Source organism: Hemitrygon akajei, chromosome 19 (assembly GCF_048418815.1).
Source record: "Hemitrygon akajei chromosome 19, sHemAka1.3, whole genome shotgun sequence".
Classification (NCBI taxonomy): domain Eukaryota; kingdom Metazoa; phylum Chordata; class Chondrichthyes; order Myliobatiformes; family Dasyatidae; genus Hemitrygon; species Hemitrygon akajei.
The window spans coordinates 20357755-20369819 of record NC_133142.1 but is presented as its reverse complement, the minus strand read 5'-3'; the positions used below and the strand labels follow the sequence as shown (position 1 = coordinate 20369819).

The 12065-nt window shown below is 41.9% G+C and overlaps 1 protein-coding gene across 1 annotated transcript in view; it reads left to right on the top strand.

Annotated features, from left to right (window-relative positions):
• chdh (choline dehydrogenase) overlaps positions 1-12065 on the top strand; it is a 45066-nt gene that overhangs the window by 19362 nt on the left and 13639 nt on the right. Inside the window, exons 4-6 of the mRNA XM_073072206.1 lie at positions 1938-2089; positions 7486-7615; positions 7747-7881. Of these exons, the coding sequence (XP_072928307.1) occupies positions 1938-2089; positions 7486-7615; positions 7747-7881 (417 nt within the window). The remainder of the gene's footprint in view (positions 1-1937; positions 2090-7485; positions 7616-7746; positions 7882-12065) is intronic.

The following is a 12065-nucleotide window of genomic DNA, read 5'->3' as shown; positions in this document are numbered from 1 at the left end:
CCCAAGGTTTCTCTGATCATTGACGTTTCTTCGTCCCCTTCCTTTTACTGTATATGGCTCATACTATTTGACTTCCCAGAAAGCACCACAGTCCATTTGGATTCAATTCCATTTGCCAACGATCCACCTAACACTGTGTCTAATCCACCCCTTAGATAATCCGCCTCGCTTCCTATGTCACTGTGGCGGTTAATGTTACGCTGTAACCGCGCCCGTGACCCAGGTTCTATTCTGCTGCTGTGTGAAAGGAGTTTGTGCGTTCACTGTGTGCGTGTTTCTTCCAGGTGCTCTGGATTCTTCCCTCATTCCAAAGACGTGCTGGTCCGTGGGTTAATTGGTCACATGGGTGTAATCGGGCGGCGTTACTGATAATGTGCTGTTTGTCAAGATGGATAAATGGATAGCTAGATATTGTGTCATTTGCAAACCTTTTAGTCGTACTTCCTACACTCGCATCCAAGTTGTTAATGTATATCACCAGCGTTTCCAGCACTGGGTGCAGACTACTTATCAGAAAAGCACCCTTCCACTACTAACTTCTGCTTCCCTTCACTAAGCCAATTTTGGATCTAATTAGTCAGTTTGGTTTTAACCTTCTGATCAAACCTTTATAATTTATTATAAATTACTATGATTGCACATTTAGACGGAAACGTAACAAAGATTTTTACTCTTCATGTATGTGAAGGATGTAAGAAATAAAGTCAATTCAATTCAAACCCTAATTTGGGCTTTTGTCAAATGGCATTGAAATGTGTACTGTCTTGCATCCAACAGCCTTCTGAGTTATTTCCTCAAAAAAAAACCCACCATCAGATTAGTGTGTCAGTATTTCCTGTGCACAAAACCACACTGACTATTCCTGACTAGCTTTTGCCTTTCCAAATGTATGTAAATCCTGTCCTTTATGATTTTTTTTTCCATTAACTTCCCTTTGGCTAACCCAACTTACCATTGCTACACCTCTTATATAAGATTAACACCCTGATTCCAACCCTGTGACTAATGACGTTGTGGAAAATTTCATCAGAGTCCTGGCAGTCTGTCTCCTTCCTTCTTACCTTATCCTGCAGATTTATCCAACCTCCTGCATTCTGAGAAATGTTAACCTCTGCTTTTAACACTGACTCCTAACTTATCAATGTACTCTTCTTTGAAATCACTATCTTCCATGGTAATCTCCCTGATGAATACAGATAAGAAAGTATATACGGTATTTAGGACATCACCCACATCACCTGACTCCCATGTAAATTACCCTCAAAGGGGCCTAATCTTTTCCTCGCTACCCTGTTACTGCTGATACCATTATAGATTCTCTTTCTGACGTTTCCTCGCAGTAAGTACTACATAACCAAACCTCTTGGGTCTGGTTGAAAGTATTGCACTGCTTTTGTTATTGTGGACATTATGAAATAAGTTTACTCTTCATCTCCTTTACTCGGCATATATTTCAAACTGCTAATAATGCCCTTCTAATGTTGGGGGGGGGGGGGGGGTGGTTATCCGCAAGTTCAGCAATGCACAAGGTACTAAGGTACTCTTTATAAAACTCTTTGCATTTGAAGTAGCTTAAGCCATCCTTAGATGTCCAATTTGGTAACTGCACACGGTTCTCGGGCCACAGTTTTGAGCACAAACATTCAGCAAATTATGTGACAGGCAATATAATTGTAATATCAGAGTAGAAATATATTACGTATTATGGTGTAATTGTTCTAAATGATTACTCATTCTCTCAATTTTATGCAAGTATTTAAAAGTAAGTCAGCTATGCTTACTTTGAGGTGTATTTAAGGGTTTTCATAATTAGTACAAATTAGGCTCTACAAGCTAATCGGTGGTGATGCTTGTTACTTAACAGTTGTTTGGGTTGTTATGTATGATATTAACTTGGTAGGTTAATTATTTTCAATCAAAATATTCCTGTCTTTCAGGACAGAGATGGAGTGCGGCCAGCGCATACTTGCACCCTAGTTTCACACGCAGCAACTTAACAGCTGAAGTGAAAACGTTTGTGACTAAAATCTTATTTGATGGTACCAAGGCCATCGGTGTTGAATATGTTCAAGGAGGACTAACGAAAAAGGTACTGTAGCATTATATTTATTTTACATTTCTGACTTCTGCTCGAATCTTTCTGCATCAAATAAAAGCGTTCACATAGAAACATAGAAAGCCTACAGCACAATACGGGCCCTTTGGCCCACAAAGTTGTGCCGAACATGTCCCTACCTTAGAAATTACTAGGCTTACCCATAGCCCTCTGTTTTTCTAAGCTCCATGTATCTATCCAAAAGTCTCTTAAAAGACCCTATCATATCCGCCTCCACCACCGTTGCCGGCAGCCCATTCCACACACTTACTACTCTCTGAGTAAAAAACTGACCCCTGACATCTCCTCTGTACCTACTCCCAAGCACCTTAAACCTGTGCTCTCTTGTGGCAACCATTTCAGCCCTGGGAAAAAGCCTCTGACTATCCACACGATCAATGCCTCTCATCATCTTATACACCTCTATCAGGTCACCTCTCATCCTCCGAAGCTCCAAGGAGAAAAGGCCGAGTTCACTCAACCTGTTTTCATAAGGCATGCTCCCCAATCCAGGCAACATCCTTGTAAATCTCCTCTGCACCCTCTCTATGGTTTCCACATCCTTCCTGTAGTGAGGAGACTAGAACTGAGCACAGTACTCCAAGTGGGGTCTGACCAGGGTCCTATATAGCTGCAACATGACCTCTCGGTTCCTAATTTCAACTCCACAATTGATGAAGGCCAATACACCGTATGCCTTCTTAACCACAGAGTCAACCTGCGCAGCTGCTTTGAGTGTCCTATGGACTCGGACACTGCCAAGAGTATTACCATTAATACTATATCCTGCCATCATATTTGACCTACTAAAATGAACCACTTCACACTTATCTGGGTTGAACTCCATCTGCCACTTCTCAGCCCAGATAAGTATGAAGTGGTTCATTTTGGTAGGCTGTTTACATGTTTTGGAGTGGCTATTTATAGAGTGACTTGTGAGTTTGAAGTGCTGATGTTTTGTATCAAAAGCCTTTGGCAACGATGCTGAGCAGTGGTAAGGTAAGATCTTTAACTTTCCTTTATGGCAGGCAGGACAGTCATTTCTCTCCTGCAGAGTGTGGGAGATCAGGAAACCTTCTCGTGGTCTTGGTGATTATACCTGTAGAAGATGTGTCCAGTTGCAGCTCATTTATTGATTGAGATACTGCACAGAATCGGCCCTTCGAGCTGCATTGCCCAGTGACCCCTCGTTTAATCCTAGCGCAATCAAGGGGCAATTATACAATGACCAATTAACCTACCAACTGTTACCTCCTTGGATGATGGGAGGAAACCGGAGCGCCCGGAGGAAACCCACAGCGTCACAGGAAGAGCGTGCAAACACCTTACAGACGGTGGTGGGAATTGAACCTGGGTCGCCGGAACTGTAAAGCGTTGTGCTGACTGCCGTGCTGACCACACTGAGCGGCTGGAGCTGCAGTCAGGAGCACCCGTGACGCTGAGAGCTTCCTGAACGGTGAAGTGATCACCACAAACAGGCAGGCAGGAGGTAGTTGGGTGGCCACCAGGAAAGGTATTCAGGGAGTGCAGGATTTCCCTCAGAAACAAGCATAGCATTTTGAATTCTTTTGGTTGGGGGGGGGGGGGGGTGGGAATAACCTTTTGGAGGAAAGCACCGGGTCTGTGGCACAGCGAATGGCTCAGATACACAACAGGGAAAGGTGGAGTCGAGGAGAACTGTTGCACTGGAAGTCTCAATAACCAGAGGGGTACATGGGTGATTCTGTAGCTGCAAATAGAACTATCAGAGGGTATGTTGCCTGCCGGGTGCCAGGGTCAGGGACGCCTTTAGGAGTGGAAAGGGAGGTGCTTATGTGGACTTTAGCAAAGTTGTCCCGGAAGATTAGAGCATATAGGATACATGGTGAGCTGGCCAAATTATACAAGGAGTCGGAGAGTGGCAGTAGAGCTTTAAGTTCTGTAGAAAGTTTTGATTCCAGGTTGATAATTTTGTTTGTAACCATGAAGCTGAGAGACGTGTGTTAATATAAATTCTGAGCACCCAAAGCACATCGATTCTGGGGTACGTCAGTCGACTTTAGGCAACTGTTATGAGCAATGTGTGTTTTTATATTTTATTAATGAAAAAGTGCACAACTGATTTAAAAAGAGCCTTCCTTTTATGAAAAATAGTACAATGTAACGGCTGAATAAACAAAAAAATACAGAAAACTGTAAATCGTGTAAAATATTTGGAGAGAGATTGCAATTTAGGAGAAAGAAGGTGAGGCACTCTTCAGGGCTTAAAGGTTGATTTCAAACACTGAAGGTAGGGTGTTTTATTTTTTAATGGGATTTTTAACAATTTTACAGTGTGATAGGGGTTTGGAAGTTATTTGCCTGACAGCCAAGGATTTTCCATTTGGAATTTGTTGGCTTTCCAATGCCGAGAGCCTGGGTGTAACAGGCACAGTGAGATATTGGGGAGGGAGCGGCAGGGTGGCTGGTGGGGGAGTCCTAGTTTGGAGAGGGCAGGTGATGGATCTTACAGGAATACATTCAGAAGTGTTGAAAAGAGCTGATTTACAAACTACTGAAGTAGGAAATTACAGCTTCAATAGAATGGTACATCGGTAAATCGGGTGCACCAACTTCGTGTAGCTTTGAAATTTTCGCTGACCACACGGTATTTTTTGGCCCATTTCAAGGCTTGAACTCGAATAATTTCTCTGGTAACAATGTATCCTGATGATCGCTGGTGATTCACCCACTCTAAAACTTTTTCTTCCAGTTCTGACCACTGGCATGTTTTCCCGCTGTTTGCACCATTTCGTCTTTGGCATTTCCCTCAGCGTGTCCTCTGCCTTTCTCCACTCTCTCACTTGTTTCTCATTTACACTAAACTTCTCAGCAGCTGCAGAATTATTCGTTCCTTTAGCAAAATCAACAAACTTCAGCTTGAAGCCAGCATCATATCGCATTTGTTTTAATCTTTTGTACATGGTGGTCGCAAACTCAATACTGAGTACACGTACTGATCCTGCCACCCCGTATTATTTATATATTAACGAGATTACGATGGGCGCTAAATGGTTTCACAGAGGTTACATTTTAGAGGATTCTTTACCATTGGGAACGTGATCCAAAACTTCCCTCCTTGATTTATTTATTAAGAGTTCACTTATAATGCTCTACAATGTGTAGGCCTGTTTTCTTAGCAGATACAGGTTCACAAAATTTCCTGGTTCCGAATCCAGCAAAACTGAGTGCTGACATGTGAGATCTTGTGATCGTTTCTGGTTAAATCAAAAACCTCTACAAAAGGGGTAAGCTTATATAAAGGTAACATGGAAAAGTCGCTTTTTTAACCTTGAAAATGTGGAGTCGGCTTATACTCCGGGTCGGCTTATACACCGGAATTTACAGTATTTCTTCTGGAAATTTATGGTGATGAAAGATCTTAAGGAAGCAGTTGGGGCAGAACGAGAACATGGAATGACCTTGATCAACAGAAATAAGAACCTTTTATGAATAAAATGAAATGAGTAGATCAGCTGGGGAAAGAGTAGGTCCACTCACAGACCAAAGAGGACGTCAATGCGCGGAACCAGGGGATGTTCTGAATGAATACTTTGTTCACCAAGGAAGTGAAGGAGGTGTGTAACAGGAAAGAAAATGTGTTTGAGATACTGATGCACGCTAAGGGGGACAAATCCCCAGGACATTATGGGATTAATCGGAGGATATTAAGATAAGCAAGGGCAGTGATGGAGATCTGTACATCATCTTTACCCGCTAGTGTGGAACTGGAAGATTCCAGTATCTGGGGAAGGGCAATAGGAATAAGGCAGGTGTGTCTTGTGACAATGGTAGAAAAATTCTTAGGGTCAGGATTTATGATCTGTTGGAAAGTCGTGGAGTGTTTAGGGGGCATCAGCATTGTATCATGTATGGGAATACTTGTCTCACAAATCTGATTGAGGTTTTAGTTCGCATAGACGTTAGCGAGGTTTCATGAGGTCCGGAAAGTTAGGTCCCAGATGTCCTAGAACTGGATCCAAATTTGTCTTAGTGATAGGACGTAGAGGTGAAGGGTTTCTTGCTTCTCTGAATGGAAGCCTGTTGCTTAACAATGTGCTTCAGGGTTTAGTACTGGGACCTTTGTTTTATCTGTGACGAATGAAAATGTCTGTAGTCTAATAAGTAAGTTGATGGGTCAACCTTGAGTTAAGTACTCTGGAATAAAAACATATTTTATGAAAATATTCAAATCAGATGATTATTCATTTATCTGGTCAATAAAAAAGGTGACAGAAGATGAACAAGTGAAAAAAGAGCATGGAATGTATTCAGCGAGATATAGATTAACAATAGTGCAAGTAAATAGAATGAAATCCCTGCCAAAAGGAGAGAATAGAACACCAGAAACAGATTATAATAATGTTGGTCAGCAAAGATCTAAAAAGGAAGCCTACTGACCCTTTGGAAAAGGTTACAGAGTAGACAGTGTGTGGTAAATGTAATTTATTAACATTTTCAAGAGGCTTTTGGCATGTCACCCTATGATAGAGTAATAATTAAAGTCAGAGAAGTTGGAGTTGAGAGACAAGTAGCGGAAGGGATTATCAACTGACTGCATTGTATAAGGTGGGAACATAGAGCAACTGTTCACAGTGGAAAGAGATTGATGGGGATATTCCATCAAAGTCAGTACCGGGACCACTGTTCAATTTATAATAATAATGAGGCACCTGGAATTGAAAAAAGCAGTTCCAAATATTTAGATGTGCAAAGATGAGGTGGGAGGACTCTAAATTACAAGAGAACTGATAGAATAAACAATAATTTGGTCACAAAGTTCAACACGGCTGATTATGAGGTGGAATGTTAATAGTGGGGAGACTAGGAAAGTCACATCACTGGAAGACACAGGTCTTATTGTGAAAGAGAAACAAAGGGTCCTTAGAATCAATGACACCAATCACTTCCAATCCCCATTCGATTCTGCCTTCTCTACTGCCACGATGAGGCCACTGTCAGATTGGAGGAGGAACACCTCATATTCAGTCTGGGTAGCCTCCAACCTGAAGTCATGAACGTTGGTTTCTTTGGCATATGGTAATTTCCCCCCTCCCCCTCCTCTATTCTTCAGTTCACCCCTCTGACCCCTCTGGTTTGAAATCTTGAATCTGACAGATAATAAGGTGGCACTGAGTGAACAAGTGCAGCAAACTAGAATCAGCTCAGTGGGTTGAGCAGCATCCGTGGGAGGAAATGAACTACTGACTTTTCAGGTCCTGGGCTTTCAACCCAAAGTGTTGACAGATCCTTTCTTCCCACATGCTACTTGCCTCCCACATATCGAGTCCTTTCAGCAGATTAATGTTCCAGATACCTGCATCAGCAGTTTCTTGTGTTTCTTGAATAAACAGATTACTTTTCTATTGTAGGTATATGCCAACAAGGAAGTGATCTTAAGTGGAGGTTCAATTAACTCGCCCCAGCTTCTCTTGTTATCTGGGGTGGGCAACGCAGATGACCTCAAAGCTCTGGGAATTCCTGTTGTTTGTCATCTTCCAGGTAACCACCAAAGCATTCAAAGAAAGCAAAGGAATTGAATTGATTAATTTGAACTCATTCGCCCACTGGTGATGGTTCCTGCAATCAGATAATCAGAACTTCTCACCTTAAAGGAATTTTATTGTGTTTAGGTGTGGGCCAGAATCTTCAAGATCATCTGGAACTATACGTGCAGCAAGAATGTATTAAGCCTATAACACTGTATAAATCCCAAAAGCCCTTCAAGATGATCCAGATCGGTCTGGAATGGTTTTGGAAGTTCACAGGTAAAATGTTGCTGTCTTCTAATTCTTGAGCCTTGACGCTTTAAATTTATTTATGGAAGGTGGATGGTGTTGGCAGAAGCAACAATTATTGTCTTGCGAATTACCCTGACTTGGTGCATCCTTTGGGTGAGACTACCCCACAGTACTGCTGGTAATGAGTTCTAGGATTTAGACAGAAATTTTTGTATCGTTGTAAAATTCCAGTTTTAGAGTTTTTATTTGTTATTATTTGTCTCCTTTAGCAGGTGAGCTATGCCAGAGAAGGATCACAGCACTGTAGATTTTTCCTTGGAAAATATGTGCAGAATTTCTGGTATTTATGAAATCCTGAAACTAGTTTGTCAGATGAACTTTGCTTACCTCAGATTATTTAGTTAATCATCAATATTTTCAAAGGCATTCACCATCCGCTGGGGGTGGACGTTTAGATTTGTGTTCACCTATTTCTTTGGCAGTCTCTCAGGATCGCTTCCTTTCTCCTTTCTCCTTTCTCATTTCTCATTTCTCATTAAGTGTGCATACATTTAATGTGGCATGATTACCAGATGTGAAATAGAAAGAATGAGATCTTAAGTCTTGTGGTGAGGGGATCTAAGAGGATCAGGGGCTGGTCTTGGATCCTGGTGTCTTTGCAATCTAGAGTTTTGGAAGTCAAAACAGGAGGCATAAAACTTGCTGCTTATGGTCATTTAGTTAAGTGTTAACAGAATAAAGAATGAACAAAAAAAATCATGGTGTTTTATATTTAAAAAATTAGCTTGACTGAAAAGACAATGGCATTCCAATAACAATTAACCAATAAAATAGCCGGATTCAAATGGAATGACTTCCATTGATTATTTTACAAAAGTAGAAAAGCTCAACTACAAGGAAGATACAAAAGAAATAAATTTGACACCCTAATCCAACAACAGGCTTTGCTGCCAGATGTAGGAGTGTGCACATTGTTGAAAGATGTTGAGATCTTTCTGGCAGTGTTACATTGACATTACTAGCTGTGAATTTCTTTTAGCACCGCGAAGCAGGAAGAGACTATTCAGCCTCTCTAGTTTATTTTAGTTCTGTCCAATCCCAGTAGATCTGAATTTTCCCTTGGTTTATTAACTCTTAATGTGCTGAACTACAAAGAGTCAGAAACAGAAAACTTGGCAGTCTTTGTTCCTTCCATTCTCATCCTCACTGCATGGCAATGTGCTTGCAAGACATTGACTCAGCTTCTCTTTGAGCTTATCCTACTTAACTTGCTGAGTGCTTCTGGCACTTTCTACTTTTATTTTGAATTTTATTTTTATGCTTTTAAAAATGTATTAATCCCACTTTGAAATGTGTGGCTAAGCCCCAGGCTCAAAAGATTTTTTGCAATCACAACTTCAGAGTCCCAATCCCCTTTACCTCCTAATCCCGTACAATCGATGTTGGATTCGTCATCTGCACAGGGGATAGTGTTATAGATGGAAACCATCGAGGTTGTTGCTCTGCAGGTATGCAAGTGCAGCGTGCTGCCCAGTCTGGATTGTAGCAGCAGCTTGGAGATGTGGACAGGGTGAAGAGGGAAGAAATTGCTCACAGCAAACAGCAGGTCAGGCAGGACGAAAAGATCATATTGGCCTGTTTCTGTCACCACAGATGCTGCTTGACCTGCTCCGTATTAGAGAATCTATTTATCCGTCATCTGCAATATTTTGCTTTTTTTAAATTGAAATTGACTGTTCAATATAATCAAAGCTGAATTTTCATTGTTGGTAAAGAAAGATGCGGCTTAGTTGTCGTTCAGCAAAAGCTTAGAGTTAGAGACGAGTTTAGAGTTTAGACATGTGTGCTCCTGGCCGCTCCAGAACAGCTTGTATTGTAATAAATAAAGTTAGCATGGAAATCAGATGCTAGTGATTTCTGTCACCCATTTTTCACTAGCCTTCACCCCCAGATGCCTCTTGTTTCTTGTGTTCACAAAACATCTTGTGATTTTGTTTTCCATTTTAGTTTTTTAAAATGTGAGCTTCTCAGTTGTCTCATTAAATAGCTTTTTAAATTAATCAGCGGCTAGGGGATATTTTCAATGTTTCCTTTATGATCAAATCAGCAGCTTTTAACGAACAGTTATTAGAGCATGATGAGTTTTTCCCCACTTATTTTTATCTTTCAGTTGATAATTGTAGGCAGATCTTGGCAGAGAACTTGTGCTGAGACGGTGGTGTGTGAGCTGCTGTTACCGCAGTTATTCATGTGCAGACATGCTCATGCTTAATTACAGTAGAAGCTCTGTTAACTGATGAGTGACGCATCTGACAAGCGACGACTGTTCAGGGTTGGCCCAGTTCTCCCTCCTAGGTTTGGCTGCTGCCCATGTGACGCTCCTCCCCAGCCCAGCCGCCTCTTTGGCCATGCCCTTCCATTGACCCTACTGCTCTTTTGGCGCTGCCCCTCCCTTGGTCTCGTCTCTCTGTGGTCCAGCACCTTCCTTGGTGATGCCTTTCTGCCAAACCCGTCACCCCCTTTCTTGTCCTGGCTGCCCTCTCGGTGGGGCTCCATCCTTGGGCCAACTCCTCCTTGGAAATGCCAGTGATACTGAGATATCAGGTACCCAGGCTTTTACATGGTGCTTTAAGCTCATAAATTGAAATCAAAGTTTAAAGAATGTTTATTATCAAAATACATGTACGTCACCATAAACAACCCTGAGATTAATTTTCTTGTGGGCATACTCAATGAATCCAAAACCCGTGATAGAATCAACGAAAGATCGCACCAACAGGGCAGACAACCAGTGTGTGAAAGACGGCAAACCGTGCAAATACAAAAGGAAAGAGAAATATAATGATATGGAAATAAGTAAAAAAATTTCGAGAACATGAGATGAGGGGTCCTTGAAAATGAGTCAGTAGGTTGTGGGAGCAGTTCGGTGATGTGCCGAGTGAAGTTACCCGCTCGGGTTCAGGAGGCTGATGATTGAAGGATAACAACTGTTTCTGAACCTGGCGGTGTGAGCCCTGGGGCTCCTGCACCTTTTCCTGAGGGTGGCAGCAAGAAGAGAGCATGTGCTGGGTGTTATCATTTCAGAGTATTTCACACCAGGTAAATTCAAACCAGGAGAGGCAATTAATTCTACCACTTGCGCTGAGCACCTACCAAAGTAGAAAATGCCTCAGGTATTGTTTCCCTGGTAGTGTTTGTGGAGAGAAACGGTGCCTGCGGTTGTTAAGTCTATGATTAGAGCCCATGACAGGGCAGTGATGAGTTGGGCCTTGGAAATTTTCAGTTATTTGTGATTAACAAGTTGTAAGATCTTGTGCAAGAGGAGATTAAAGAGGATACAAAGAAAAGACAGATCGGGCTTGGTTGTACAGCAAATCCTCCTTTGTATAATTAGAGTAAGTACTGAAAATAACCTCAGACAGCACCAATAGGACAAGAGGTTATGTTGCCAGAAAATTGTTCTTTATGTTAAGCCAGTTGAAATGATCATTTCTCTTGGGTGTGTTGGCTCAAGGCCTGGTTGATAGTTGTGATGGGTCTCCAGGCAATGAGACGGGTGAACTTCAAGCTCCTTTGATCCCTTAAAAAAAATCCAGTAATAGACGTTCACCAGTACTGATCGTTTGGCATCTGGCTCCCTCACCATCTCAGTGGGGGCGTGATGTGCGCCTGTGGTCACAGTGCCCAGAAGGCAGGCCCCATTATCCTCTCCATTGAGATTGCTTCTCCTCCAGCCCTTTACTTCCACCTATCACCCCAGCTTCTCACATCATTCCCCCCCTCACCTAGCAACTGCCATCTTGTACCTCTCCCGCACCCACCCACCTTCTTGATCTGCCTTCTGCCCCTTCCTTTTCAGTCCTGATGAAGGGTCTCAGCCCAAAATGTTGACTATTTATCACCCTCTATAGTTGCTGCCGGTATTTTGTTGGATTAGAGTCTATAATTGTTATTTTCCTTATAGTTTTACTTTCTTATGCTTGTTTTTGTTTTGTTTTTTGATATAGTTATCAATGTCTGTAATTGTTCAGTGTATTTCCTAGTGGTTACAATCCATCTGTATTTTTTCAGGAAGTTTCCTGGTTTCAGTGACTTGAGTGGGGACTATCTTATTGTATGATTCAACCAATGGAGTTTATTGCTATTTAGCAGATTGGTATAAGAAGACTAGACAGACCACATCAGATCGACCTCGTTCTGCCTTCGCCTTC